This window comes from Dromiciops gliroides, chromosome 1 (genome assembly GCF_019393635.1).
Source record: "Dromiciops gliroides isolate mDroGli1 chromosome 1, mDroGli1.pri, whole genome shotgun sequence".
Taxonomy (NCBI): Eukaryota; Metazoa; Chordata; class Mammalia; order Microbiotheria; family Microbiotheriidae; genus Dromiciops; species Dromiciops gliroides.
In genome coordinates, this window is record NC_057861.1 from 79,694,889 (window position 1) to 79,722,406 (window position 27,518).

The 27,518-nt window shown below is 43.9% G+C and overlaps 1 protein-coding gene across 4 annotated transcripts in view; it reads left to right on the plus strand.

Annotated features, from left to right (window-relative positions):
- The window catches only part of ZC3H3 (zinc finger CCCH-type containing 3), a 589,081-nt gene that overhangs the window by 493,512 nt on the left and 68,051 nt on the right, over positions 1-27,518 (plus strand). Inside the window, exon 13 of one of the 4 annotated variants that reach the window (XM_043966895.1) lies at positions 18,256-19,460. The exons of 2 other annotated variants lie outside the window; for them this stretch is intronic. In XM_043966895.1, coding sequence (XP_043822830.1) covers positions 18,256-18,531 — 276 coding nt within the window. In that variant the 3' untranslated portion in view covers positions 18,532-19,460. Of the gene's footprint in view, positions 1-18,255; positions 19,461-27,518 lie in introns of those variants that run through there. One more of the 4 variants, XM_043966886.1, reaches the window with a different exon arrangement.

Consider the following 27,518-nt stretch of genomic DNA (forward strand, 5'->3'; position numbering starts at 1 on the left):
GCTGCTAGGTGGCACAGTTAATAGAGCACAGGACTTAGAGTCCACAAGATCTAAGTTCAAATCAAGCCTTACATATTTCCTACTCGTGCGGCCCTGGGCAAGTCACTTCTCTATGTCTCTATGTCTCAGTTTCCTCATCTGTAAAAATAAGAATAACAGTAGCAACCACCTAGGGGGCAGCTAGGTGGTGCAGTGGATAAAGCACCAACCCCGGATTCAGGAGGACCTAAGTTCAAATCCAGCCTCAGACACTTGACACTTACTAGCTGTGAGACCCTGGGCAAGTCACTTAACCCTCATTGCCCCACCAAAAAACAAACAAACCCAGCACCCGCCTCATTAGAGTTGTCATGAGGATCAAATGAACTAATATATATATAAAGTACTTTGCAGACCTTAAAGCACTATATAGATGCCAGTTATTATTACTAGTTTTTCTCTTCAGGGCCAAATAAAGCAAGCTTAATCACTCTCCCACCTATCACATTCCCCCCAAGTTTTCTCTTTTCTAAGTTTAATATCTATACTTCTACCAACACTTTGATCCCCTAGTTGACAGTTTGCTCACTATCTGATTACCCTCCTTTTGATACAGTCCAGCTTGTCCACACCTTTCTTAGAATGTAGCTTCTAGAAATAGCACAGTACTCTAGGTGTGAATCACAAAATCACAGCATTAGAAGAAACTTCATCTAGTCTAGCCCATAGCTGAGTAGGAACCCCTAATACAACATTGCGCAAGTTGTTGTCCAATCTCTATGGGAACATTTTCAGTAATGGGAAACTCACTATCTCCTAAGATCACTTTCGGACAGCTCTAATGTTTGCAAAGTTTTTCCTTATGTCAAGCACCTGTGAGGATTCATTTCCTGTGTGGACTGGCCACTCTCAAATGTTGTGATTCTGTGTACCCAAGGGTAAGACCTTATGTTCATACCTATTGAAGTTCATCTTGCTAGATTCAGCCTATTGTTCTAAGCTATGGAAATCTTTTTGTTAATACTGTGTTATACAACGCATTAGCAATCCCCTTCAAACTATAAGTTACCTTCCATTTGAAAAGTATGCCTTGCATCTGATAAAAGTATTAAACAGAACAGGGCCAAGTGCAGGTCCCTGGGACAGATTGTACTTGGTTGACATTGATTCATTCAGTGCCACTTTTTGAGCTCTGTCATTCAATAAAAAGTACAAAGTACTATGGGAACAGGAAAGAGATTCTTCCACTTGAGGGGAAAAGAAGAAATCAAGATTGCTTCCTGGAAGAGACGCTTGAGCTGGGTCTTAAATGGCAGCTAGGATATGAAGAGGAGAAAGTGGAGTAGGAAGAAGCTGAGAGAAAGTCAGGGATTATAGGAATAGGGAACAGCATGGGCAAGAACCGAGAGGTGGGAACTAGACTCAGGATTTTACAGGCAGCAAAAACTAAACTAAACTAAACATCTAGAGGACCAGCCTCTCATTTTACAAATGAAGAGACTATTTCCTCTCAGAGTAGGTGATTTGTCCATAGCTAATAAGTGGCAGAGCTTAGATTTGAACACAGGTCTTAAGGCTCCAAATCCAGTGTTTTTCTCTCTAGACTACAACGCCAGTTCAATAAACTTGTTTGCAGGATAACGAATTACTGATTTTAGCTGGAAATCTAAGGTGGGGAAAGAAGGGAAAATAAATCTAGAAAAGTAGAGTGGCGACAGGTTATAGAGGACTTTGAATGATAAACCAAGTGCTTTGAAATCTCCCTCATCTACCTTGCCACTACACTTAGTGTCAGAACTGAGAATACTTGGGCAGCAGGTCAGGCAGCCAGTCAGTAAGTACTAACAGCACATAGCAGTCATGTGATTAAGGGCCTTCTGTGTCTCAGAGGATACAAAGGAAGGTAAAAGCCAGTCCCTGCCCTTGAGGAGCTCATGATCTAATGGCAGGCATGCAAACAGTTATGTACAGAGAGGCTGTATACAGGATAAATACAAAATAATCAAGGGGCAGCTAGGTGGTGCAGTGGGTAGAGCATCGGCCCTGGATTCAGGAGGACCTGAGTTCAAATCTGGCCTCAGACACTTAATACTTACTAGCTGTGTGACCCTGGGCAAGTCACTTAATTGCCTCACTAAAAAAAAAAATTTTTTTTAAAGAAGAAGAAAGAATCAGTGGAGGGAATTAGAGAGGTTGGGAAGACCTCTCTATAGAAAGTGGGATGTTAAGTGGGACTTGATGGAGTCAGGAGAGAAAGCATGCCAGGCAGAGGAAATGCCTGCAGTCAGGAGATAGAGGGTCTTGTTCGAGGAACAGAGAAGTGGCCATTGTCACTTGATCAAACAGTAGAGAGAGAGGGGAGTTAAGAGACTAAGGTGTAAGACGACTAGAAAAGTGGGGAGGCAGGGACCTTTGAATTCCAAACAGCTAGACTATTCAATGGCTAGAGGCCTGGACTTGGAGCCAGGAAAATCTCTGTTCAGATCCTACCTCAGATACTTCCTTAACTCGGTGATACCTGGCAAGTCACTTAACCGCTCTTTGCCACAGTTTCCTCATCCGTAAAGTGAGGATACAAATAGTACCTACCTCCCAGGGTTGTTATCAGGATCAAATGAAATAATACACGTAGGGTGCTTTACAAAACCTTAAAGCACTATTAAGTGTTAGTCATTATTACTGTCCTTCTAGACTTTTTGTGTGTATCTGTCCAAATAGTTGGGGACCTCCAGATGTTGGCATCAGTGAGAGGTGGCATGGAAGGATCAGGCCATCTAAATGATATCTGAGCATAGCAGACTCTTGATTAAAGACATATTCTCTCTCTCTCTCTCTCTCTCACACACACACACACACACACACACACACACACACACAGAGGCACTTGGGTTTTGATCTCTTCCCCATAATCTCCGTCCTTCTCCCCTTATCTTTTCCCTAATATGACACTTCCTTTAGGAACTGAATTGACCCTCTGTGTGGGAATTTTATTTTGAAAACATATCTAGAAACTAAGTCTGGCATCACCATGTCTTGTCTGGCAGCTGTGTTCCCAGGTGTGACCTAGGGTATGCGTGTACACATTTGTATTTATAACTCTGCATGCAAACTATTTAGACCCCCCCCCCAACTCCTTTCTATGTGCTTTGACTTACCCCTGTGATCTTTCTTTGCTTCCTTCCCCTGGCTGTGCTCCCAGGAGCCTTTCCCTCAAACTAAAGGAGAATATGCCTGAAACTGAAACCCAGAGGTGTATAAACTACAGTACATGGACGAGATCATAGATCCTGTTGGCTAACTATAGGACCCTGCTCCTATTCGGATCCCTATGTTCCAGAAAGTTCCTTTTGGTGGGATCTGTGATGTAGTGGAAAGAAGGCTGGAATTGGCATTCAAGGACCTAGGTCTACATGATGTACCCGCTGCTTTGTGACCACATGCAAGTCATTTCACCCCTCTTGCTCTCAGTTTATTTGTCTGTAAAATGAGGGAGTTGGAACAGATGATCCCAGAATTGCTTTGGCCCTTCCTACCCAAGCCTGAGGAGTGGAAGACCTGAATTTCAATCCAGTCTCTTCCATGAACTCTCTCTCTCTCCCTATTCTCAGCCTGACCCCTCTGCAAACTTTTTGTCTTTTTCCCAGATTCACATTTGCACAGCCACACACACAGCACAGAACAATTCCCTGATCTCCACAATCATTTAGTTATTCAACACATATTTCCTTGTGCCTCCTGAGTAACCAGTTCTTATACTTGGGTGTGATATAGGGGAGACAGATGAATAAAACTTGGTCTGTGACTTCACAAAGTTCAGAGCTTAGGAAGGGGTATACAAAACTACAGCACCCCTGTGTGCACACGTCTATGCCTGCATACAACATGTGCTAAGAATAATAGAGGAAGGACAAGCCCAGGGCTGTGGAGAAGAAGTCAGCAATTCAGTGAAAAGGCGTGCCGTGGAATGTATAGTCTGATAGGGGAGTGTGGTCCTTGTGAATTTTAATGTAAAACTTAATATAGAATCTCTGAATTAGGAGGAATCTTAGGGACCACCTTGAGTCCAGACTAAACCTGTACTAGAATACCCTCTACAAGTTACAAGTGACCCTCCAGCCTCCAATGACAGAGAACTTAGAGCTTCCCAAAGCAGGTCATTATGCTCTTAGCTCTAATTAGGTGAAGTTTTGACTTAGAGTAAGCCTAAGTTTGCCTCTTCTAGTTCTGCCCTCTGTGACCAGCATCCCTTAGCATGATGATGCTTCAGATACTTGAAGTCATGTACCCTATCCCCCTGAGTCTTCTCTTCTTTAGAATAAATGTCTACATTTTTTTAGCCAGTCATTTAGCATGAACTCAACTCTCCATCATCTCAGCCTTCCTTTGGATACTCTTCGATTTATCAGTAGTCCTGCTATAAAATGTGATGCCTAAAATTGAACACACTATGTTAAGATGCGGCCTTGTGAAAATCATAACTTTCTTTCTAGTCCTGATACTATATGCAAGCTAAGACTACATTCACTTTCTTGGCTACAAAAGCATACTGCTGAATCATTGATCTTACAGGGTACCTAAAACCCCAGATCTTTCTCACTTGAACTGATATTTGGTCACATTTTTACCAGCTCAAACTTGGGAACTTAATTCTTTGAACCCTGGTGTAAGACTTTTACATTTGAATCCAGTTCAGTTCAGCAAGTGTCTGTAAGTGCCTTTTGTGTGATTTGCTAGGTGGTGCAGTACAGAGAGTGTCGGGCCTGGAGTCAGAAAGACTCCTCTTCCTGAGTTCAAATCCAGCTTCAGACACTTCCTAACTGTGTGACCCTGGGCAAGTCATTTAACCCTGTTTGCCTCAGTTCCTCATCTGTAAAATGAACTGGAGAGGGAAATGGCAAACCACTCCAGTATTTTTTGCCAAGAAAACCCCAGATGAGGTCATGAAGAGTCAGACATGACTGAACAACAGCAAGTGGTGTGGTTGGCACTGGGAATGCAGGGCCAAAATGAACCAGTCCCTCTTCCCAAGGAGCTTCTGGAAGCCTATCTGACTAGATTCGGCTTAGGATTCCAGCCTGGGAAGATCTTTTGATTGGTCACTCTGTTACCCATTGTATTAGCTATTCCTCCCAACTTTATGTCCTATGCAGATTTGATAAACATGCTATTTATGCCTTTGCCCAAAACATTGACAAAAATAGTAAATAGCTCAGGGCCAAGCACAGATCCCAAGAATACTTTAGTCACCAAGCATTTGTTACGTACCGACTATGTACCTTACATTCTGTCAGGGAAGGCATTTGTGTGTGCATGGATAGATAGATATGTGTGTCTGCGTACCAGATATAGGGAGGTAATTTTGGAGGGGAAGTGGCTCTTGAGCTGAGTTTTGAAGAAAAGCAGGCATTCTCAGATGGGGAGATTGGGGAGGACACCATGGTAGGCATAGAGGAAGGCCAATGCAAATGGGTGGGAGGGAGATTTTGTGTGCGAGGAACAGCAAGAAGCAGGTTTGGCTGAACCATAGAATGCACCAAGGGCAGTGATTTGTGATAAGCCAGGAAAGGCAGCACAGGGCCTCATTTTAAAGGGCTTTAAATGGCAAACAGAGGAATTCGTATTTTGACTTGAAGCCAGTGGAATTTATTGAGCACAGGAATGATATTCACATAATTTTTCTTTCCTTTAGTAGTTGTGTGCTGGAAGGCTTGGAGTGGGGCTAGATTAGAAGCAGGAAAACGAGTTAGGAAGTTGTTGTAGTTCAGGCAGAAGGTGATGAGGATCTGAACTAGGATGCCGGCCGTATAAGTCAGGAGAGGAGGTGGGTATGGAAGATTAGTGAAGGAAGGAACAAGACTGGGAACTGATTGGATATGGAAGGGTGGGGGGGATAAGGGAGAGTGAGGAGTTGAAGACAACACCAAAGTTGGAAATCTGAGGAACTGGAAGGGTGGTGTGGCCTTGACAGCAATACCTAGCTCAGAAGAAGAATGGATTTGGAGGGAAAGATAATGTCTTCTGCCTTAAACATACTGAATTTGAGGTGTCTGTCAATTCACAATTTCTAATAGTCAGTAGATGATGAAGGTCTAGAGCTCCAGAGCAAAAATAAGGCTGGATAAATAGATCTAGGAATTATCTACAGACAGATGATAGTTGAGCCAATGGAAATTGATGAGATTAGCAAGTGAGAAAGTATAGAAAGAAAAGAAAGGAGTATCTAAGACAGTATCTTGGGGAACACTCAGAGTTATGGGATAGGATATGGATGATGAACCAGCAAAGGAGACTGAGAAGTATGCCCTAGGAGAGGCAGTGTCACCCCTTCCCCAGACCACCAGGCTGACAGCAGTCAGCCATTGCTACCAAGTGCTAATCAACTTCCACCCCCAGAGCAGTCAAGCCAGCCTAGCTGAAGCAGCAAAACACCCTGAGGGAAAGACAGAAGACAGCAGCACCACCACCACCACCACTTGGACCACTGTTTGCCCTCCTACCCTGATGGAGACAGCCCGGACCCTGAACCCAAGAGCCTTTGGGATAGCAATGTTTCCAGCCCAGTGTTTGCAGCCATCATCCTGGGAAGCAGTCCCTGTGGAGATATAACCTGGCAACTGCTCCTGCAGGTGCCATAGCTACATCTTTTGAAGACCCCAAAAATGAAAGCTCTTGTCACCAAAGCCCTTGGCACCATCAAATGGTTCAACATCAGAAACTGATGTGATTTTGTAAGTGAAAGTGTCATTAATGAAGAAACGTCACCATTTGATTTGCTATAGTATTCTAAGAACCATAGGACCTTTCCATCTGACTTGTAGCTGAACCTTTCCAATATGTGTTAGAATGTGAGCTTCTGGAAAACAGACTTTCTTGCTCTTCTATTTGTATCCCCTTCCCTCAGCACATTTTTGCACAAAATAGCACTTAATAAATGCTAATAATAAATGAGTTAGTAATTCAAAAGGAGTAATCAGACAGGAGAATAAGGAGAAAGCAGTATCAAAAGCTGACCAGAGATGGCATCCAAGAAGAGAGGGAATGGTCATGTGTGTCAAAAGTTGCAGAAAGGTCAAAAGGATGATGATTGAGAAAAGATTTTGCAACCAAGAGGTCATTGGTATCCTTGGAAAAAGCAACTTAAATTGAATAGTTCATGGAATTTCTGAGTAGAAAGTAGCTTCATTAGCCACCTAGTCCAAAACATACCTGAAGAAGAATCTCTGCTACTGTGCAACCAACAAGTAGTTCCAGCTTTTATTGAAGACCTCCATTGACAGGGAACCTACTACTTTGGGTTTGTTTGTTTGTTTGTTTTCAGGGCAATGAGGGTTAAGTGACTTGCCCAGGGTCACACAGCTAGTTAAGTGTCAAGTATCTGAGGCTGGATTTGAACTCAGGTCCTCCTGAATCCAAGGCCAGTGTTTTATCCACTGCACCACCAAGCTGCCTGGGAACCCACTACTTTGAGAAGCATCTCATTTTTTATTTGGATAGTTCAAAACACCCTGAGGGAAAGCTATAAGGCAGCATCACCACCACTTGAACCACCATTTGCCCTCCTACCCTGATGGAGACAGCCCGGACCTTACATCAAGCTTAAATTTGCCTCTTTGTGCTTCTACTCATTGATCCTGGCTGTGCCCTCTGAAACCAAACACAAATTTAATCCTCTTTCTAGGTGAGATTAAATTTGTTTTGTATATTGTTCTGTAACTGGAATTGTTTAGTGTATGGGAGATCCCTTCTAGAAGTTTGGCTATGAAAAGGAAAAGAGAAGTAGGATGATAGCTTAGGCGAATGGAGGGGTCAGGCAGAAGTTTTTTAAATATTAGAGGGACCTAACAATGTTCATAAGTGGCAAGGATAGGAGGAAAGGTTGACAATAAAATAAAAGGGAATAATAAAGGGAGTGAGCTCTCAGATGAGATAAGAATACAAGTCAGAAGAGTTGCCACCTCTTTCCTAAAGACTACTTTCTTTGCAAAGGAGGCAAGAATGGGGTAGAAGTGATGAAGAGGGGTTTTGAGGTATGGAATAGAGAAGAAAATAGATTTTATGACAGCTGTCCTTGATTGTCTTAGTAAATTGGAAAGTAAGGTTCCCTGCTAAAAAAGAGGTGAGGTTTTGGGGCAGCTAGGTGGCGCAGTGGATAGAACACCGGCCCTGGAGTCAGGAGTACCTGGGTTCAAATCAGGCCTCAGACACTTAACACTTACTAGCTGTGTGACCCTGGGCAAGTCACTTAACCCCCATTGCCTCACTAAAAAAAAAAAAAAAAAAAGAGGTGAGGTTGTGTAGGAGGAGTCAATGAATGAAACATAGGATTGATTGCCTTTGTAGAAGTGTAGTTCCAATTGAGATTAGATAGCATAAATTTATTATGGTCCTAATCAACACCATTACTTTACTTTCATCAGTAGCACATAAGAATAGAAAATGCTGGTGATGAGAGTAAACCAGGCCTACTTTTGGAAAGGTTTGAAAGGGGTTTCAAAATTAAATTATAGAATACAGATGAATAAAACATGGGAACTTCTTAGATATGGGAGGAGAAGTTCAGGAGATTGAAGAATCAAGGATGACTCCAAATGAGTGACCGTAAAAGATAAAGGTGCCATCAACAAAAATGGCAAAGAGTGGGACGGGGTGAGTTAGTCAGGGAGTTCTCTTTTGGACAGGTTGAGTTTGAAATATTCACTTGGCAGTTGACTTAAGACTGGGGCTCAGGAGAGAGACGGGGACTGGATATATAGATCTGAGATTTACAGGACCATAGATTTAGAGCTAGAAGAGACCTTAGAGGTCAATACAGAGAGAGTAACTGAACTCATGGTAACTGATGAGGTCACCAAGAGAGTGAACGTAAAGAGAGGAAAGGCCTAGGACTGAGTTTGGGACTACACCCACAGTTAGGGGATGAATCACAGATTATGTTCCAGCAAAGGAGACTGAGGAGTGGTCAGATAGGTAGATGACCATGTCATAAAAGTCCAGAGAGGAGACAGTATCCAGGAAAATGAGGTTGATCAAGCATTGTCAAATGCCACAGAGAGGTCAAGAAGGATGAAGATTGAGAAAAGATCATAGGACTTTGGCATTTAAAAGATCATTTGGGGGCAGCTAGGTGGCGCAGTGGATAAAGCACCGGCCCTGGAGTCAGGAGTACCTGAGTTCAAATCCGGCCTCAGACACTTAACACTTACTAGCTTGTGTGACCCTGGGCAAGTCACTTAACCCCAATTGCCTTACGGGGGGGGGGGGGGATCATTTGGTAACTTTGAAATTTCAGTTCTGTGATGAAACCAGAGTAAAAGTTCTTAAGAAGTTGTTGAGAAGAAGGATAGTGGGGAGAACAAGGATAGATAGCTTTTCCTGGGACTTTAGCTAGTTGGTCTTTGTGCTTAGGGCAGAAAGAGATCTAGGAGATTTCTGGATAATTAAAGTCCCCCATCACTCTCCTGTCACGTTTTCCTGCTAGGTTTGTGATCTGTTTCCTTAACTCCTCATCTTTTTCTTCTTTCTAATGAAGTAGTTTCTTTTATACTGTGGTCACAATATTTCTTCTGTTTCTCAAACACTAGATTACTATGGTTATTTACTATTATTGTATGTTGTATACCTAATTTATTTCAGTGACCCACCACTCTATTTCTTAGCCAGTTCCAGATTGTTTTGATGATAACTGTTTTTGCCTTTGTTGGTCTTCACTCAAATGCCCTACCATGCTTCACCCCTCTCTACCTCATTTTACGTGTTACTCATATTTTGTGTAGTTGTATAGAGATGCCTGAGATCATGTGACCCCAGACTCTTGAAGACTGTGCCAGCAAAGTGCAAATCGAACAGGCCCCATGAAGTTGGAAGGACGTTGAGGATGGGCCTCCCATGCCTCCTGTGGAAGGGCTCTTTTCTCACATCTTGTCTGGTCTGAATATCGTGGTGTCTCCACTGCTATTCTTCCTACATTACAGCTGTTCTTTTTAACATCTGGCTTGGTGGTTATACAGGAGCAGTCTTTTCACTTTAATTCCCTTTTGATGATATTTATTATTCTCTGGGTAAATATAATCTCACCAGCCCCTGTTAGGTATCTTCCTTATCCAGGAGACTGCCACTCCTATATTTTATTTTACTCCTATATTTTAAACCATTGACCAAAATTCCAAATTCTATTCTCAGACACTACCTTCTTAACCTGTCATTCATTTCTCAAATCTGCCTTTCTTCTCTGAAGTTCTTGTCTTCAATAAGCAGATGAATAGACCTCTAAATGTATCTTTAAAGTCTTAGGTTTCTTGCCCACAACTTTGTAATGGGTAGAATGTTTTCTAGATTCCTTTTTGTAGTATTTTGTTTATATATGTGAGTGTGCTCATTTTATTTTAGTTTATTTTACATATTATGCATGTGTATATATGTATATATACATATATGTAGTGTTGGGGAGGGGGATAGCCAACTGAATGGCCATTACTGAGCAGTATTAATCCGGTTTGACAACACTTAGAAGGTTCTCTGTCACATCTTGAGTACATGCCCTGGGAAGAAGAGCTCTCAGATGTTGTTTTCTTGTGAACAAGAACTTCCTCAGTTCCCTTCAGCAGGAAGTCACCACCAGCCCCTCTCACCTGACAGTACGGGTAGCTCCACAACATATTACCTTGACGAGCAATCAAGTGCTTCCTCTTCAGTCTCCTGCTCTTCAGGAAGAACCTTCTATGTCTTCTTTAAACAGAACTCCAAGTTTTCAGTGATCCTTACTCTCTTTCTCTTCTCTGACATTCTTCTACCCTCCAACCTCTTAAAAGAACAAGCCAAAATTCTCCCCTACCTCTTCAGGTCTATTTTCTTCTTAGATAAGATGCAAAGTACTCTGAGAGGTCAGAAAAAAGAAAGATGATTTCTGACAGATCACTGAAGGCTTCCTGGACAAGAGGAAGCACTGGAGCTGCACCTCGCAGTGAAAGTGTAAGAGAATTGGATCATATGGAGTTGGCAGCAAAGCTGTTCTGGACCTGGTGAATAGCAAGTGGCTGGTGGAAGGGGAGCATGGGATGGATGTGGTGCATGGCTGGTTGTAGAAAGGCTGGAAGCTAGAGTCCTCAGGAATACAAAGTTTAAAGTCAAGGTTAGAAAGGGAAGTTGGGAACAGTTTGAATGCCATACTGACAGCCTGGGCCTTAGCATAACAACAGCTGATATTTCTATAGCTTTCTGGAGTTACAAAGCATTTTATAGACAATGGTCTCATTGTTTTGTTTTGATCTATACCTTTTTTTTTTTAAGTGAGGCAATTGGGGTTAAGTGACTTGCCCAGGGTCACACAGCTAGTAAGTGTTAAGTGTCTGAGGTCGGATTTGAACTCAGGTCCTCCTGACTCCAGAGCCGGTGCTCTATCCACTGAGCCACCTAGCTTCCCCCTGATCTATATCTTTGATACCAGTATAGAGAACTGATGAGGAATCTCCTTCCAGTGGAGATCAGGCCTTGTGTATGTAGTCTTTGAGAATTTCCTGGGGGAATGAAAGACCAAAGTATCTTGTGCATCATCACATGGGTTGGTGTCTCTGTGTGTCATGTACGTGTGTGTGTGTGTGTGTGTGTGTGTGTGTGTGTGTATACTTAAAACCAAGTCTTCCTGACTCTGAGGCCAGTTTTTTGTCTGTTTCACCATGCTGCCTCTCACAGTATCTCTGAGAGTACAAGACATAGCCTCTGCCCTCAAGGAATTTGTGATCTGTTTTGGGAGGTAAGATGTGAAAAAGCAAATGCAGTAATGCCTTATTTCTCTGGCAGCCTTTGAGGAATGAGTCATTACATTTCCATGGAAAGCTGATGCCACCTTAGACTGCATTAATAGGGTCAATGTATCTGGGGATAGGGATATAACAATACTACTGAGTCAACTGTGATCAGATGAACCCAGAGTTTGGTGTCTGGTTTTAAGTGCTGTATCCTAGAAAAGGCACTGACAAAATGAGTATATCCAGAGAAGGACAACCAGGAAGGAGAGTGAACTAGAAAACCTTGCCACAGGAGTTGTGGTTCAGTAAGGCAGTCTGATGTAATAGAAACTCTGGATGTGGAAAGAGGGGTTTGAGGCTCAGCCTTGACACTTCCTAGCTGTGTGACCTTGGGGAAGTCACTTAACCTCTGTGGGCCTCAGTTTCTTTATCTGCAAAATGAAGGGGTTGGAAAAGGGGGACTAACTTGTTAGGAGGCTGTTTCAGTGGTTCAGGGGAGACCTAATGAGTTTCTGAACTAGGATGAGAGGCAAAGATTTACTCCCTTCTGGAATTTCACACAGCCACCCCCAAGATTCCTCTCCATTAGCTCTCATCCTCCCCCTTTCCTCTTCACAAAACTGGTTGTGTTTCCATCTCTTCATGGGAGATATCCTGACCCAGCCCACCCATTTTCCTGGCCTTCCTCCCACCCTCCCTCCCAGCTTTATTGCATTGAGTGTCTTCCCCTCAGGCCTCAAGAAAGTTGGGCCCTTCACTTACTGGTTGTGACAGTTGTATATGATTTTGACAATGTCTGTGACTCCACTAAAGTACTTTTCTGTTGATGCCCCATCGTGGCATAGAGAAGACACCAGACTCTTGAAGACTATGCCAGCAAAGTGCAAATCAAACAGGCCCCATGAGGCTGGAAGGACATTAAGGATGGGCCTCCCGTGTCTGTGTGGAAGGGCCAGCCTAAAGTGTGAAAAGGATCCTCGACAGAGCAGAGGCTGCGAGGGAGCAGCATTGCCACCTCTCTGAGCCTTACTTCCCTAGTCTATAAGATGGGGTCATAATCCTCCTTCTCCCAATCTTGGAAAGTCTTAGTGAGAAAAGCATTTTTGTAAGCCTCGAAGTGCTATGGAGACGTGAGCAGTTGTTGCTGCCAGAGAGGCAGAGTCTGGAGGACTAATAGAACCACCTGAGAGGCAGGAAGAGCCAGATGGCAGCGATGGTTTGAGCTGGAAGGAGGAGGAATGTGGAATTGGTTTGAAAGAAGGACATAAAGGAGAGGACTGGCCCCAGGGGCTCTCCCCTGGCCAGCAGCTCCTATGGCCTCTGGAGGCTTCTTTGGAGAAGATTCCAAGTTGTATAACTGGACTGTTCCATGTACGTACATCATTGTAGTTCACACTCTTTCCCTTGATCACTAGAAAAACTCATCTGAAAAATGTAATCTCTGTCCAAAAGAAGGAAGGAAGAGAATAAGAAAACTTGGCAGGGAGTTGTGGTCTCCTAGAGACCTGGCACAAGCCAGTGGGGGGGGGCGCGGGGAAGGGTACAGAAAGAACCATATGTCAAGAGCTTAGAGGGGCCAGAGAATAATGGGCGAGAAAGGCAGTCTAAAAAGATGTGAACTCAGGGGGCAGCTAGGTGGCACAGTAGGTAAAACAATGGTCCTGGATTCAGAAGGACCTGAGTTCAAATCCAGCCTCAGACCCTTGACACTTATTAGCTGTGTGACCCTGGGCAAGTCACTTAACCCTCATTGCCCCACAAAAAAGGAAACCAAGAAAAAAAAAAGATGTAAAACTCTGTGTAGAATAGATTTTCCTGGTTTCCTGCCTTTCTGAGTTCCTGTTTCCTTAAAAGCCCATTCTTTTATTTTCTTTTTGCCAATACCTATGAACCAGTGTCTGGAGGAGGAGATTAGGACTTGACTGGCGTCTCACCTCACCAAAGTAGTTTGTCAAAATTGTTGGATGCCAGTCCAATCCAATCTAACAAGCTTTTGATTAAATGCCTGTGCTCCATGCAGGAGATAGGGAGACAAAAATGAAGTCATTTTTGTTCTGGGACAGCTTATGTTCTGCTAGTACAACATATGCACAGAAAAGTAAAGACAAAGTAAATTCCAGAGGGAAAAAGTAAAAACAACAGGGAATGGGGGGCTGGATAGGAAGGGCCTTGAAGAAAATTTCAGCCTCTTAAAGTGAGCAGGGATTGCATTATAGGCCTGAGGAGAAAGCCTGTGCAGGGCTGGGAGAGGACACATTGAATTTTGAGAATAGCTAGGAGCTTCACGGGGGCAGGAACCCTGTCTGATCGTGCCCTCTCTGTCTCCTCTGAGGCATAACTTCATCTGGCACTGGAGTCTGTTTCATTGAGCAATTAGTTGAATGACTGAATGAGTGGCTCCCTGAGTCCACAAGAGAGGAAAATAATCTGGGCAGAGATTAGATTATCAACACTGCTCTCTGTGTTGGGAGTCTTGTCTGCACCTTAGACCTGAGGCTCCCTGAAAGGAGAGATCATATCTTACTCCCTTCTAGCTGTAACCCACAATGCCCAGTTATGGATTTTGCTCACGGAGGCCTCAGACCACCAGTGTAGGGACCCTCTATGTCTCCTGCCTTCCCCAAAGTTCCCATCCCTATCTCACCTCTCCTGAGATGAGTTTGATTTCTTCCTTTCTTTTCTGGAGCCTGGCCTGGACAAGGACTGTGAAAGCAGGGGGAGGGAGGCTTGTTTACAACCACACCCCTGATCCCCCGGTCTTCAGCTGGGGGGTGGGGGTGGGGGTGGAAGACAAGAATGTACAGCTGGAAGTCCCAGGCCAGGCCAGCTTGGGAACAGGGTAACATGATCCCTGTAGGCAGAGGGGCAGGGAGGAGAGCGTCATCCACAGGATTCCAAGGATGCCAAGCCAGGGAGCAAGCATTGCAGAGAATAATGGGGAAGGGGCCTACTCTCCCAGGGAAAGAGATGCTTCCCTCATAGAATGCTAGAACCTTAGCTGTCAGAGACCTTAGAAAGCACCTTGTCCAAACCGTGCCTTAGCAGAAATCCTGCTTCAGCACAAGTGGCTGTGGAAGCCATGCCTACAAGACCTTCGGTGACAGGGAAATCTACTCTGGGATCCACTCTGCTTGTTCGGATGTTTTTCCTACTGGCAAGCTGAATCTGCTTTCCTGCAACTTTCTCCAGTTGTTCCTGGTTTTGCCTTCTAGGGCCAAGTAGAATGAGTCTAATTCTTCTCCCTTTAAATGATTAAAGAGAATCTCTCAGGTGCTGTTTGTCCTTCCTCCTATTCCCTGAGGCCTTACTTCTCCAAGTTAAATACACCAATTCCTTCAACCGTTAGTCCGTATAGTTTCCCAGTCTTCCCATCCCAGTCAACCCCCTCTGGACCTTCCATTCCCAACAGACCCATTGTGTACAAAGTCACAGAATTTCAGAGCTGGAAGGTCTCTCGGTGGCAGTTTAGTTCAACTCAACACCCCCACCATCACCACCCAAAAAATTCCTACTATGACACACCTAACAGATGGTATCTGGCCTTTGCCTAGAAACTTCCCAGGAGAGGATGCCCACTCCCTCCTCTGGCAACTCTTCTGTTTGTCCCAGCATTGAGCTGAAGGTTGTTCCTTGGCCTTTTCTACCCATTGGTGCTAGTTCTGAACCCTGGAGCCAAACAGAACAAGTCTAATCCATCCCATTCCCTGTAAACGTGGCAGCCTTAGATGGCATGAGCTTGAGGACCTTCGCTGTTCTGGTCTCCCTTTTCTAGCTTTTTCTCAGCTTCTTAGTGGCCTTCCTAATGTGAGAATATTATTACCAGGGCGCCCCACGCTGGGAACAGGTAAGGTAACCACACACATTTAGTTTTACCCATCACACTAACTTACAGGGGCCAGAACTAACCACAATACTATGGATACACTGAGTTATGGGACTGTTCTTCATCTCGGAAACAAAACCCTTTTGTTAACACTTAAAAAAACCTTTATTCTCTTTTTTATATCCCTTTCATTTCCAAGTATATCCTCCCTTCCTACCCCCACCCCCCAGCAATTATGCTTTGTAACAAAAAGTAAAGGAGAAAATGAGTTCAGCAAAACCAATCAACACATTGACTGAATCTGACAGCATGCAATAATCCACATGCCCATATTCACCCACCTCTGCAAAAGAGAGGAGCTCTTCTCCAGGGCTGATCTCAGTGCCTGTTGTTACAAAACATTCAGTTTTTCCCATTTCCGCCATTGTTGCCATTGTGTATATTGTCGTCCCATCCCACTTCTTTCACCCGACCTCAGTTCTTCTATCTTCTCGTGGTTTTTCTTAATTCTTCATATTTATCAGTTCTCAGGATACAGTAATATTCCATTACATTCCTTTGTCACATTTTTTTCAACAGGTCTCCAGTTAATGGGCATTTAATTTGTTTGCAGGGTTTTGCTACCACTTCTGTTACGAATGTTTTGATGTAATATGAAACCCTTTTTTCTGTCTTTGATCTCCTTGGGGCCCAGCAGTAAGATCTCTGGGCTAAAAGCTATGGGCATTTAAACCACTTTCTTAACTTTACCAAGTGACCAGATTAATCCGTAGTCCCACCAGCAGCGTATTCATGTGCCTCTCCTTCTTCCATCGGTTGGTGCTTTTGGTGCTGCAACCTATGATCATGTTAGGTTTCTTAGCTGCTGCTATGAAACTGGACTTATTGTTGAACTTATGTGTACCATAACCCCCAAGTCCTGTTTAAAATAGCTGCTTATCCCTTCTGTATTTATGAAAATGAGTTTTTTAACCCAAGTATAAAACTTCACATTTTTCCCCCATTAAATTTCATCTGCTATGACTCTACCTGGTGATCTAGACCCTAGCTTTTTAAGCTATGGGTTGTGACCCCAGATGGGGATGTATAACTGAATGTGGGGATCGCAAATAATTTGGCAACAGTAAAAGGTTTGTGTGTACCTATTTTATATACCTATGTGCCCAGGGTCATGTAAAAATTTCTCCAGAGAAAGGGGGTCACAAGAGGAAAAAGTTTAAGAAGCCCTGATCTAGACTTTCTTTTTGTTGTTCTAAACTTCGTGATCTTTTTGAATTCTAATTGTCATCCATTATTCTAGCTGACCTTCCCCACTTTGTATCATTTGCAGATTTGATAAGGATCGTGTCTTTGCCTAAGTGATTTATTGAAAATCCAGTCTAGTCTGAGGACCTGGATTCAAATATTTTCCTCTTTTACTCAGTGTATGACCTTAGGCAAGTCACAACCTTTCAGGGCCTTAGTTTCCTTATCTGTAAAATGAAAAGGGTTGGACTAGTTGGCTGCAAGCTACCTTCTAGTTCCAAAGCTATGATTCTAGGATCCAATGTTAATTAAAAAGCACCGGGCCAAGCACAGACACCCAGGGCAGGGGATCTCCATCGGAGATCTCCTTCCAAGTTGGCATTGAGCTCTGAACCATTAGTCCATCCATTCAGCCAGTTCTGAATCCATCCAGTTGCTCTCCATCTAGCACACATCTACTCATCTTCTTCACAACACTAGCATGAGATACTTTATCACATGCTTTGCAGAAATCTAGGCAAACTCAATTCCTTGCTCTGCCTGTTTAGTAACCCTGACGCAAAAGGAAAGGATGTAACTGTGATCTGACCCGTTCTTGCTAAAGCTAGGATGCCTCTTTGTGATTATTGCTTCCTTTTCTAACTATCTCTTTAATAATACATTTAGAATTTTTCAGGAATTAGAGTCAAACTTTCTGGCCTATTGCACATCCCATTGTCATCTTCTACCCATTAATTAAAAAATAATAATAATTTTAAAAATCTGGATCCCATTTCCCCTTCTCCTGGTACTATGGTGTCTGTCCCATTCTGCATGATCTTTCAAATGACCCTGCCAGTGTCTCAAAAAACACGTCTGTCTGTCCTTTCAGTACCTGAGAACATGAGATTTTCCCAACAACCAGTGCAAATAAGGCCAAGAATTTAGGTTAGACCTCAAGATTGTGCCGATTACTAGGACCAGATTGCCAAGGGGACAAGATAGAGCATTTTTTTTGCTCAGAGTGATAAGGAGACACAGGACTTCTTAAAGTTCCTTCCAGCTCTTTTCTGGCAGTTAGGTAAAGCCTTCGAGATGCTTCCATTTTACTGTGACAGTCCTGTTGATGGCTATGCGGTACTTGTGATGCCTCTGGTCTGAGGGAGGAGACATCTAGGAGCCTGTATGCCAGGGTAGGAGTAGCAGGTAGACAAGTAGTCCTGTGCCACTTTCTACAAAACACTGATTGTGAATGAACAAAGTACAACAGGTACATCCACACAAAGCCATGATGGGAACGGAGAGGACTTCCTGCTGGAGAAAGGCATGGGTAGCTGAGTGGGGTTTGGCAGCTTGAGGGGGATGTCAGGGAACTGCTGGATGGAAGTGAGGGTGGTGGGACTGAGTGGGGGCATCCAGAGAACCTTCCAGAGTCTCTACCTGTTCTCACTGCACACCCTCTCCTCTCTTGCCTTCTTCCCTCAGGGAAGCCGCTGCAGATCAAGCCTCGACTCTGAATTGCCCAGGGCCCGGCCCAAGAGGCGGCAGCAACCCTCAGGAAGCCCAGCAGCCCGGCCCCAGACTGGCGCCTACCTCAAGGCCCCAAAGGCCAGAAACTGCTGTCAATGCCGCTGCCCCTGCCGCTGCCACTGCCAAAAGAGGGGTCGGGGCCGGGGCCCCCGCCCTGCCAGCGCTCACCAGGCCACCATCTCCCCAACTCCCTCAAGGAGCTGGCGGGCATTTTCCCCACTTAACTTTTAGCCTTTTCTTATTTAAAGAGTGACCAGGGCCTTCTATTCTCCCACTTCCTCTTCCTCACTTTTTCTTCACCCTATGTTATACTTATTCCCTTCCTTAGCCCAAGTCGGGTCCCAGGGCACAGGTCAGCACAGCCACGCCCCTGAAGCAGGTATCAAGGCCACCTGACGACATCCCTCCTTTCCCCTGTTCTGAGACCTCTCACCCCATCCATCCCCCAGACCCCCAGTTCTCTTCAGCCTATCAGCTGTGAATAGAGTTTGGGGACCCAGTTCCTTAGAGGTAGAGTGCTCTGGATGGGCCTTCCTCACCCTTGGTACAGGGTAAGGAGAAGGTGGAGATGGAAGTACTCAGCAACAGAGAAGTCACAAGGGCTCCCTTCTTCCCCACCCCAAACTCCCTGCTGTAAGTGCAGTAGGTAGCAATGTGACTGGCAGGGCTTTGAGCCCTGGGTTACTGACCCAGCAGCAACACAGGAGTACCCCCTTGCCTTCCTCTGGGGTTTAGGGCCTAACACTTTTACCCCTTCTTCTCTCTACCCCCCCTTCTAAGTCCCCTCATCTTTCCTTCTTCCTCCCTCTGCTCTGATCTCCCTTCTTCCCCTTCTCTCGCCCTTCTCGCCTCCTGTGCTCTCTTTTCTTTACCTACTTGTAAAGAAATGTGATCTTCTCTGTGGCTCTAAAAGATGTAACCAAGATATTTTGATCCCCTCCAAGTGGCTCCATGGAGCATAGCCCCCAAGAGAGGGGGAACCCACGGTGACCAGTGTATCCTCAGCCCCTTGCCCATCACCACCACCATGGTCCTATTGCTGGCCTGGCTGCCCTGGCCTCTTTTTGGCGTTTTATGTTCAGCAATAAAAGTTCCTGTGTCTTATCCACTGGTCTTGGCTCTCACTGCAAATACCACCTTGCCCTCTGCAGGGATAGCCCCTTTGGGAGGGAGGAGTACACTGTCACCCCTGGCATAGACAGTCTTACACTCTAACATGCATGGATGATCATTCAAAGAAAAGGCTGCGTGGAGAAATCCATGCACACACACACACACACACACACACACACACACACACAGATTCAGGACGCATCACCGTGAGGGGCGTGACAGCCATGCACTTGGACTTAACACTGACTCCATGTTTTAGGAAGAGTTGAGAAGGGCACACGTAGTCAGACCTACTCAGATGAACACTGTCTATGACAAGAGCTACTCTATGCTTGCTACAGGCTTCAGGCCCTGGAGCCAAGTGGCTCGGTGGAATGATAAGCCAGGTAGGCTCCCTGATGGCATTCCCTCACTCTATCACAAACCCCCAAGCCCTATGTAATTATGTCTCAAGGAGTAGATAGTGCATAGCTACAACCCCCAGCAAACATTACCCTATTTCTCTTTGAACGTTGCCTAGACTGGGCTGGACATAAGGGCCACCGATTTCCTGGGCTGTCTAACCCTTCTCCCTACCCTTGGAGCCTGACTGTGACCAGGCTTTGGAGAAAATAGCTCATAGGCTCATCCCCACAGCTAAAGACTATTGGGGAGCATGTTAGGGGTGGAAGGAGGGGCATGGTTTTACAGAGATCCACAGCATCCACCCTGAGTCTAGAAAGACTCTTTGGAGGAGGTGGAAGAAGATGTAGTATCCCACATAGAGCCCCAGCTGCCTCTAGGGGCACATTGGACGTCAGCAACCTGCCACAGCCTGATTCCAGAAGCCAGAGATCTCCTGGGGAATCCTACCCCAGCCCCCTCCAAGGAGTCATTTCAGGAGAATGGGCAGTAAGCCCAGAACCTGGGCCTGGGCTGTATGAGGAGCCCCTTCACCAGTGCCAGGATACAACTGGCCCTTCCCAAGAGCAGCCCTCTCTGTCCCTCTACTCACCCTACATACCTAGTGTCCTCAGTCTCTGAGTCCCCAGTCCCTCCTCCCAGGAACAGCCAGCCAGGGTGGGGCAGATCCTGACTAGGGAGCACTTGTCTAAAGGGATGAGATTGGGGCAGCTAGGTGGTGCAGTGGATAAAGCACTGGCCCTGGAGTCAGGAGGACCTGAGTTCAAATCCGGCCTCAGACACTTGACACACACTAGCTGTGTGACCCTGGGCAAGTCACTTAACCCCAACTGCCTCACTCCCCCTGCCCCCTTGTCTAAAGGGATGAGATTGAACATACTCATGATGCAGAGGAAAAGGAATTGCCTTTGGAAGCAGAGAACCTAGAGTCAGACCCTGATTCTTCCCCTCATTACTCGTGTGCCCTTGAACAAGCCACTTAACTGCTTGAAACCTCAGTTTCCCCACCTGTAAAATGAATTAGATGATCTCTAAAGTCTTTCCAACTTGAAAGTCTATGATGGGGGCAGCTAGGTGGTGCAGTGGATAGAGCACCGGCTCTAGATTCAGAAGGACCTGAGTTCAAATACATCCTCAGACCCTTGACACTTAACTAGCTGTGTGACCCTGGGCAAGTCACTTAACCCCAATTGCCTCACCAAAAAAAAAAAAAAAGTCTATGATGACTAGTGAGCAAAGTCTTGACCCTTTGGAATTTTGCATAAGGTGCTGAATCTAAAGGATGTCAATTTGCCCTATAAATGGATGAAAGCTCAGTCCAAAAAGGAGAGGGTCACTGAGGGCTCCAACATCTTGGGGACCTCCTATTCAAGTCAAGGATCTGCCCCCTTTAAATCTTTTTAGACATCTAAACGTGTCTAAAATGGAACTTATTTCCTCCCCCTGCCTCCTTTTAGATGTCACCTCAACCAGACACAAGTTCAAAATGTCTGGAGTCATATCCCATTCTTTCCTTACAACTTTTTCCTTTGTATTCCATATCCAGATGCCAAAATTTGTGGATTCAACCTCTACAGCTTCTCTCAAATCTTTCTCTTCACCGTGCATATGCCCACCACCCTAATTCAAGCCTCATCACCTCTCACCTAAACAACGATAGCAGCTACTTAGTCGGACTCCCAGCTTCTGTACTCTCCTTTGTACAACACATTCTCCATATAGTCGTCTGAAAGCCCATATTTGACCACGTTACTCCTCCACTCCGGAAGTTTAAATGGCTTCCCATTGCCTCTAGACTGAAGTGCAAACTGCTCAGTTTGGCACTTAAAGTAACCAGATTCAGATGTAATTGGGGAAGATTTAACCAAATAAAAACAATAAAATAGCTGATGTTAAGGTGATTTTCTAAGTGAATTGCACCCACAGGCATCCTTATATACAGTTTAGTGGCCCTGTTTCTATTTGAGTTTGACACTGTTGCTCCACAGTCGGAGTTCAGCCACTTGCTCTTCTCCCATCCTTGGATTTCCTCCTCCATCTTCATGCCTGCCCGTCTCCAATCAATGCCTGGAATGCACTCTCCTTACCCCCACTTTTTCCAATGCCCAGCTCTTACTGATCCCACCACTATTGGTTGTCCAAGAGCTCTGCCTCACCAGATTATCAAATTTATGACTTATTTACATGATGTATTCACCCAAATGAAAGTAAGTTCTGTAAGGATTTAGGGCAAAGCCCCTTTCAGATTCTGATCTTGTAGGTCTGCAGGAATGTAACTGAATTTACCCTCCAGGCATACCTTGCTCTCAGAGAAACTTAAGGTTAAAATACTGGGAAAACCCAAACCTCCAGAGCTGTTTGGTAATTATTAGGCAAATTACTATTCCCTGATTTGTAGCTTCAAACGTCAAGGATACTAACTGGGGGAGTATATTACCCTAAGCTAAGGTGAGGTGTCTGACCAAGGATACCAAGCTCCATTCCAGGAGAAATTAAATGAGAAGATGACCTAAAGGCCACTAGGTGGCGCAGTGGATAGAGCACGAAGCCTGGAGTCAGGAAGACTGATCTCCCTGAGTTCAAAGCTGGCCTCAGATACTGGGCAAGTTACTTAACCCTGTTTGCCTCAGTTTCCTCACCTGTAAAACGAGCTGGCGGAGGAAATGGCAAACCACTTAAAGTATCTTTTCCAAGAAAACCCTAAATAGGATCATGAAGAATAGGACGCTCCTGAAAAATGACTCAACAAAAAGAAGGCAAAGGGCATTAGCAACCTAGTGGGAGGGACCATGAGAACATTGTTTTACTGATCTTGTTGCCAGGGGCTCAGAATCGCCTTTGGGGAGATGAGGGGCTTCAAGAGGAGAGGCTTTATCCTAGGTCTAGAGCATGAGTTTTTCTGCCTTTTCTAAAACAATTGGCCAAAAGAACATCGAAGCATCCCCCAAATGATGATTAAGCAAAGCACTATTAGCAGCAGTTTTCTCTGGCAAAGTAGTGTCCAGCAGAAGAGACTTTATGACCAGAACAGACCCATCCAGCAGAGATTACAAGGTCAATGTAAAAGACATTGCCAGAAGACAGCATCTGAGACATGAACTATCTTGGCTAACTTGTTTTCTGCATTCATGAACTATAGTTTTAGGGGTTCAGGCCCAAGAAGTCCTGTGAACCTGGAGGAGCCAGGGAGATCTATGCAATGAGTTGGGGATGCCCATTGATACTGTAACTCCTTGTTGTTATGTGTCCCAGCTGAGTGTGGTTCTACTACATTTCTCCTCCATATCAATCTGGGAAAGTTTCCTGGAGGAGCATGGCTCTAGCCCTAAGAGGTTGGGGCAGAGGGACAAAGGGAAGATCTACTAAAGCAGGTTGAAGTCTCCCAAAAAGTTCAAGGAGGGGCTGGTCTGGCTAAGCAGAAGTTAATGCTTTATCCTTTCTAGTCCCATGCTCACCCATCCCTATCTATCTCCCTTCACCCCCAGCTCTAAGTTTTAGCTAAAGGAGCTAAGCTCATCTCCTACCTCCAAAACACAATCTTACACACACACACACACACACACACACACACACACACACACACACACCCTTCCTCTTCCCTTCCTAATTCCTCCTTTCTGATCCCCCAGCCCCCAACACACACATACACACTTTCCTTCTCTCCTTTCCCCCATTTCTCCTCTCCCTAACTTCTTTCCTTCCTAATCATCTACCCTCCTCCTTACCTTTCCCCTTCTTCCTTCTACCCCTCTGCCTTCCCTCTAAGCCTTTCTTTCACTTCAATCCCTCCAAGGGAGCTTCCCCCCTCCCCTTAATAAATTCTGAACCCTATGACTTGAGACCCTGAGGTATTTCAGACTAGAGGGCCCAGCCAGCCCAGGCATCCATCCTCTGGGAAGTAAGACCCTTGCTGGGTTTGACCCACTAGGATCCTGTGAAGTATAGGTCAGATTTTTCTCCCTAGGCAGCAAGCCTTGTGAGGTAAGGTATAAGTGCCAGGTGATATGGCAGACAAGACCTCATCCACAAAAGGTGTCTGTAAAGTTGGACTAATAGGCTTGTCTTGTGGTGATGATGGCAGCATTGGCCTTAAGAGACAGGTTAATTACTGACACATTAGCTGTATGACCTTAGTCATGTCACATAATTTCACTAAACCTCATCTTCTTCATTCATAAAAACAAATTTGTACTGAAATAATTTCCAGTGATCCTCTGATAGCAAAGGATAGCAAGCAGTGGAATTTCAATTCAGAGACCCTGGGTTCAAAACCCTACTCTGCCACCTACTTTGGGGCCAGTCACTTAACTTCTCTGGGCCTCTGGTTCTTCCCTTGTAAAATGAGAGGGTAGGATTAAGTGATCTCTTCCAACTCTACATCTATGGTCCAAAGTCACTTCCACCCTAATTGGAGCCCTTAGAGATCAGGCCCCCAAATACTAAGAAGAGCTGGATTCTAGTTCTGACTGCCATCGGTTGACTGTGTTGCCTTGCACAAGTCTCTTTCCCTCTCTGGGCTTCACTTTCCTCTTCTATAAAACGAGGGTGCATTCTCATAATCATAGTCTATCTGGATTTCATTAGTGCGTTTGATAAAGTTTTGAACAAGATAGAGATGTAGGCTGGAGGATAATATAGTCAATGTAGGAGGGAATATAATATAGTAGATGGATTTGGAAGTGAATGACCAGACCCAAAGAATAATTAATAGAATTATGTCCTTATTTTTTTTTCAAGATTCTTTTTTTTCAATTTAAAAAAGTTTTTATTTAAAGTTTTGAGTTTCAAATTCTGTCCTTCCCTCCCTCCTTTTCCTCCTCCCTGAGGTGCTAAGCAGATATAGATTATACACATGCAATTATGTAAGACATTACCATAGTAGTCATTTTGTATGGGAAAACTTGAATAAAAGAAAAAAATGAAAGTGAAAAATTGTGTTCCATCAATATCAGTTCTTTCTTTTTCTTCCACCTTTTGGAGGTGGATGGTATGCTTTATCATTAGTCCTTTGGATCATTGTATTGCTGAGAATAGTTGTCATTCAGAGTTCTTCACTGAACAATATTGCTGTCACTGTGCACAACATTCTCCTGGGTCTGCTCACTTCACTCTACATCAGTTCATACAAGTCTTTCCAGGCCTTTCTGAAATCATTCTGCTTATCATTTCTTATAGCACAATAATATTCCATCACGATCACATACCAGAGTTTGTTTAGCCATTTCCCACTTGTCAATTTTATTTGAAATCTCTAAGGGAGATTGTTCTAGTCACCTGTCCTTGATTCTATTTTAAAAAAATTTTTGTTGAGGGGGAAGCTAGGTGGCGCAGTGGATAGAACACCAGCCCTGGATTCAGGAGGACCTGAGTTCAAATCTGACCTCAGTCACTTAACACTTATTAGCTGTGTGACCCTGGGCAAGTCACTTAACCCCAATTGCCCAGCAAAAAAAACAAAAACAAAAACAAAAAAAATTTGTTGTTGTTAGGATGAAAGAGTTTATCACATTTTCAGTTACCACCATGCTCAGAGAGAACTTATCCACTGGTCAATATTATTTGAACATCTAATTGATTCAGTTGGATGCAGATGCCCTATACCTGTGCTAGTCTTACTGGCTTACTGGTCAAAAGCCCAAGGGAGAAGCCAGACTACTTGTGACCTATACCTGCAGGAAGCTTTATCAGTGTTTGAGCCAAGTAAGTCTCAAAGAAGGTTTTGATGCTTTTGAAGGAAAAACGGGCCTTACCTAAAAAAAAAAAAAAAAAGCTACCACAGAATTCCTTTCAGGTATAGGTCAGACTAGTTGGCCATTGTGTTGCCTTCTAAATCTAAAATTCTGTGACCCCAGGATCACCCTCTGCCTCGAGTCCTTTTTGGAAGTAGGAGGTATACAAATCATGATAATTAATGATACCTAATGTATTTTGGTTGGTTTTTTTTATTATCTAATGTATTCTTTAAATAAAATTTTACTTTTTTCAGGACAGCTAGGTGGCACAGTGGATAGAGCACCAGCCCTGGAATCAGGAGGACCTGAGTTCAAATCCAGCCTCAGATGTTTATTAGTTGTGTGACCCTCGGCAAGTCTTTTAACCCTGATTGCCTCCAAAAACAAAACAAAAAAAGTTATTTTTCCCCAATTACATATTAAAACAATTTTTAACATTTGGGTTTTTTTAAGTTTTGAGTTTTAAATTTTATTCCTCCCTCTCCTCCCCTCTCCCTGAGATGGTAAGCAATCTGATTTGGTTATACATGTGCAATCACGTAAAACATTAACATTTTTGTACAAGGAGACTCGAACAAGAAAGAAGGAAAGGAAGGGAGGGAGGGAGAGGGGAAGGAAGGAAGGACGGAATGCATGCTTCAGTCTGTACTCTGATAATATCAGTTCTTTTTCTGGAGGCAAAGAGCATGTTTTATAATGATTCCTTTGGGATTGTCTTGGATCATTGTATTGCAGAGAATAGCTAGATCTATTCACAGTTGCTCATCATACAATATTGCTGTTACCATGTACAATGTTCTACTGGTTCTACTCACTTCACTTTGCAACAATTCATGTAAGTCTTTCCCGGTTTTTCTGAAAGCATCCTAATTATCATTTCTTATAGCACAATAATATTCCATCACAATTATATACCACAATTTGTTCAGCCATTCCCCAATTGCTGGGCATCCCCTCAATTTCCAATTCTTAGCAAAAAGAGCTGCTATAAATATTTTTTTTTGTTTTTGTTTTTGTTTTTGCAGGGCAATGGGGGCCAAGTGACTTGCCCGGGGTCACACAGCCAGTAAGTATCAAGTGTCTGAGGCCGGATCCGAACTCAGGTACTCCTGAATCCAGGGCCGGCGCTCCATCCACTGCGCCACCTAGCCGCCCCCCTGCTATAAATATTTTTTAACAAAAAGGTCCTTTTCCCCTTTTTTTTAATCTCTTTAGGATATAGACCTGTCAGTGGTATTGCTGGATCAGAGTATACATAGTTTTATAGCCCTTTGGGCATAGTTCCATATTACTCTCCAGAATGATTAGATTAGTTTACAACTCCACCAACAGTGCATTAGTGTCCCAGTTTTCCCACATCCCCTCCAACATTTATCATTTTCCTTTTTTGTTATATTAGCCAATCTGATAGGTATGAGGGGGTACCTCATAGTTGTTTTAATTTGCATTTCTCTAATTAATAGTGATTTAGAGCATTTTTTCTTATGACTATAGATAGCTTTGATTTCTTTGTCTGAAAACTGCCTATTCATATCCTTTTGACCATCTATCAATTGAGGAATCATTTGTATTCTTATAAATTTGACCCAGTTCTCTATATGTTTGAGAAATGAGGCCTTTATCAGAGATACTACAAATTTTCCCCAGTTTTCTTCTTCCCTTCTAATTTTAGTTTCATTGATTTTGTTTGTAACAAAAATAAAATTTTATATAATCAAAATTATCTATCTTACATTTCATAATGTTCTTTATCTTGTTTGATCCTAAATTCTTCCCTTATCCATAGATCTGAAAGGTAAACTATTCCATGCTCTCCTAATTTGCTTTATCTGTAAATCATGTGCCCATTTTTGCCCTTATCTTGTTTACCTAATGTATTGTTAAGTGATGTTTGGGAGCTGTCACTAACCTTCGAAATTGGCCTTGGCCTCACTTATCTGGCACTTTTGTTTCTCTGTAACAGAATCTGGG